This window comes from Arachis ipaensis, chromosome B9 (genome assembly GCF_059453495.1).
Source record: "Arachis ipaensis isolate K30076 ecotype BB chromosome B9, ASM5945349v1, whole genome shotgun sequence".
Classification (NCBI taxonomy): domain Eukaryota; kingdom Viridiplantae; phylum Streptophyta; class Magnoliopsida; order Fabales; family Fabaceae; genus Arachis; species Arachis ipaensis.
In genome coordinates, this window is record NC_142444.1 from 4,408,600 (window position 1) to 4,412,410 (window position 3,811).

Here is a 3,811-nt window from a genome sequence, read left to right on the forward strand (position 1 = left end):
TCAGATATAAAATGTCCGGTATGCATTAGGTGGAAGCCAACACCCATCAGGAGTCTCTAGTGCAGCCTTGATCCCGTTGTGCCTATCCGATATGACTAGAATACCCGATTGAGGCTTTACATACTGCCGAAGGTGGGATAAGAAGAATGACCACGACTCTGCATTCTCACCCTCCACAAGTATGAATACAACGGGAATGATATTAGAATTCCCATCCTGAGCAATCGCAATCGCCATGAGCAGTGTACCACCGTATTTACTGTACAAGTGGGTCTCGTTAACACTAACCAATGGCTTGCAATGTCGGCAGGTCTCGATACACGGTGGGAATGTCCAAAAAAGAAGGTGGAAATAAGCATGCAACTCATCAACTTGCCCGCCCACTCGCACAGAACTCGTCCTCAACACTGCAATACTACCCGACATCGCCATCTGCACTCCTAGTACCCATCGCGGAAACTTATTATATGACTCTTCCCAGTCTCTGTAAATCTGAACAATGGCCTTCTGCTTAGCCAACTAAACCCTCCCGTAAGTAGGTCCAAAACCAAAATAGGTCTCTGTCGTATTCAGCAGTACCTTGATCGACACGGCAATATCAGCTCTAATCAGTATGAAGGCTGAGATCACATAGTAATCAAGCCTCCTGTGATCACTGGATATCGAAGTGGCCAGACAAGTATGCAGTCCATTGTACCGTTTTACCTCCCAAATATCTCTGCACTAGCAGAGACTGATACGAATCAACTATGTGCACCCGTTGTCGAATTCCTTACACTTCCCATGGTACTTACGATAATTGGATTCCAACACTTTATACTCAATCCCACGTCGGATGCTATAAGTATTCACGCTTAGCACGACCTCCTCTTTATCCTGAAACTGCTGACTGACTTGGAACTTAGCTAGTCCTCTTGTATCATGTGTGTCTCTGGTCCCAAATTCGACAGGCACGCCAGGTACCCTCTGCTGTCTCATGACATCCAAGTCCATAGTTGAAAAGTGCGGGAAATACTGCTGAGTTCCTGAACTAGCCGCTCTACCACCCCCAACTAGAGTACTACTCGCTATGTCTTCATTGCTATCATCGGCAATCGTGGTGGACTCCACATCATCATCCTGCAGTACATCTTTCACACCATCTAGTGCTCCACCCTGTCGGAAATCCGGTACCACATTAGGAGTACCGGCCATCGCAATCGTAACATCACTAAAGGGTCCAGTATCACCTACTTTTCCGTCACGAGTGTGGTTTAGATCAATCACGATGGACGGGGAGGCAACCAAAACTGCCTCGGGCTCAATCACGGACACAGATGTAGAGGCACCAACAGGCATCGATCTAGAGCAGGCTATCGTGATTGAAGGCTGAAGATTTCGGTTCGAACCTCCTAAACTAAAGATCACATCTACAAGCTTGGCCAATAGCTCAGGGGTCCTCACCTTGGGAAATTGCCGACGATAATGGAACAGAACTTGCAAATCTTCGTTGCTGCCTATGATGAAGGAATCGTACTTCACATCATCCTGTAACACAGAAATTAAAATTTTGTAGAATAACTTCTCCACCTGTTTCACGCCTTGCATCCCCAGTTTTTTGATTATAGTATTCTAAAACTCGGTGAAACTCGTTGAAGTTTTTAGGAAAACACTAAGTTGATCTTTATTAGTAAATTTAATTCTGGAACGCATTTTTTTTTCTTAATCGATCCTCTATAGTGCACCAAAACTAAAAACTATCATCACTAGCCATTGTGACTTACACTATCATCAGTATTTCACGTTCAGGTCCTATTTATATACGTTGGTCTCATACTAAATTGAATTCGTCAAATTCGATTTATAGATATAGCTCAATGCATAATAAATCAACAATGGTCGATTCAATTTACCATTGCCACCAAATATTTATAAATCAAATTTGTCTATTTTGATTTATCATGTAAATCGAATTTGTATAGTTTGTTTTATTCTTGCACCATATAAATCGAGTATGTTTGATTCGATTTACTGTGACTTTCTCTAATTTGAGTTTGCTTCATTCGATTTACAGTAAAGACAACATTCCTATGTAAATTGAAACATTTACATAAGATTTTTTACTTTGGGTGATCTATGTAATATTTGGATAGCTTTAGTTTATTTGAGTATTTTACCCTCTACATTACATGAAGGGTATTTACAAATTTGATTAATTAATATTATTAATATTATTGATATTAATATTAATATTATTAATAAACGGTTACTAACCGTTTAGTACCATTTGGTTGAAGGGACACAACCTTTTAAGGATTGTGTATGTTCAAAACATTGTGTCTATTGGCTAAAGGGACACAACTCTTTAAGAGTTGTGTATATTCAAAACATTGTATCTATTGGCAATAGAAAAGACACAACCATTTGTATACGTAACCAATCATAATTGCTATGTGCAATATGTATAAATAAGTCCTTGTTCACTATTTCAGATATGACGTACTAAGTGTACAAATTACTCAACCATTAAGAGATTTTCTTTGTTCAAGAGAGTTGAGAATTTCTTACTATTGCTAATTAAGAAATTCTTAGGTTTCATTGTATCCTGGGAGAGTATTGTCATTAACCCTATAGCAACTAAGTGTGGGGACAAATATCTCTCTAAAGAAAGCGATCTAATCGTGCCTTGAAACCATTACATAAATATAAGATTTTGTCATCTTACCATCTTCATATACCAAACAATTTTAGAGAGATATTTGTTGAAGATGGCACAAGATCAAAACACCACGTTCAAGGTCATGAATCAAGAGTTTGTCAAGTTAGATCGCTTTGATAGAACGAACTTCAACCGTTGGAAAGACAAGATGATGTTTCTTCTTTCGGTTCTCAATCTTGCATATGTGATTGACCCAAAGACTACACCAATTGCCGATGCCGCTGAAAACGTCATACCGGAAGAGAAAGAAAAGATCGTTCAATTGAAGAAGAAACGTGATGAAGATACTTTCGCATGTCGAGGTCATATCCTCAACACTTTATCCGACCGACTCTATGATCTCTTCATGTCAATTCAATCACCATTAGAGATTTGGAAGTCTTTGGAAGAAAAGTACAATACCGAACGACAAGGAACAGATAAGTTTATCATGATGAAATATTTTGAATTTATTATGAATGATACTATGCCTGTCATGGATCAAATTCATGAATTACAAATCCTTGTAAGTAGACTTCGTGATCTACAAGTGGTGATCCCTGAATCATTACAAGTTGGAGCAATTATTTCAAAATTGCCTTCATCTTGGAATGGTTATAGGAAGAAACTTTTACATCTTGGTGAGGACTTCACTATTGAGAAATTACTAAGGCATATACGTATAGAGGAGGAAACTCGAAAACGTGATGCTGTGTATCTTTCTCAAAGTTCTAAAGTGAATCATATTGATGAAAATAACATCAATAAGAAGAAAAGAAAGTTCTCTAAAGATTCAAAGCAAGATAAGAAGAGACAAAGAGAGTGTTATCATTGTCACAAGAAAGGACACTATATCAAAGAATGTAGACTTCTGAAAAAGGAAGCATCAAAAACCAACCTTTTACAAATTTGATTAATTAATATTATTGATATTAATATTAATATTATTAATAAACGGTTACTAACCGTTTAGTACCATTTGGTTGAAGGGACACAACCTTTTAAGGATTGTGTATGTTCAAAACATTGTGTCTATTGGCTAAAGGGACACAACTCTTTAAGAGTTGTGTATATTCAAAACATTGTATCTATTGGCAATAGAAAAGACACAACCATTTGTATACGTAACCAATC

At 37.8% G+C, this 3,811-nt stretch overlaps 2 protein-coding genes across 2 annotated transcripts; one reads left to right on the forward strand and one right to left on the reverse strand.

Annotated features, from left to right (window-relative positions):
- On the reverse strand, positions 1-1,587 carry LOC148543563 (uncharacterized). The gene is made up of 3 exons (XM_088498569.1): positions 758-1,587; positions 580-655; positions 1-519 (listed from the first exon to the last, which is right to left on the reverse strand). Exons 1-3 carry the CDS (start codon positions 1,585-1,587, stop codon positions 1-3), a joined length of 1,425 nt encoding a protein of 474 aa, XP_088354695.1.
- A 1,160-nt stretch (positions 1,588-2,747) lies between these two features.
- Positions 2,748-3,590, forward strand: LOC148543564 (uncharacterized). Its single transcript, XM_088498570.1, has one exon. It carries the CDS (start codon positions 2,748-2,750, stop codon positions 3,588-3,590), a length of 843 nt encoding a protein of 280 aa, XP_088354696.1.
- The last annotated feature ends 221 nt before the right edge of the window (positions 3,591-3,811 follow it).

Bases quoted from the DNA above. Each gene is read 5' to 3' on its own strand.
- LOC148543564 (XM_088498570.1), top strand. From the start codon at position 2,748: ATGGCACAAGATCAAAACACCACGTTCAAGGTCATGAATCAAGAGTTT.
- LOC148543563 (XM_088498569.1), bottom strand. From the start codon at position 1,587: ATGCAAGGCGTGAAACAGGTGGAGAAGTTATTCTACAAAATTTTAATT. The intron at 656-757 runs GTGCACATAGTT...TTCGATATCCAG, and splicing joins TGTAAGGAATTCGACAACGG to TGATCACAGGAGGCTTGATT. The intron at 520-579 runs GTACTGCTGAAT...GGGAGGGTTTAG, and splicing joins ATATTGCCGTGTCGATCAAG to TTGGCTAAGCAGAAGGCCAT.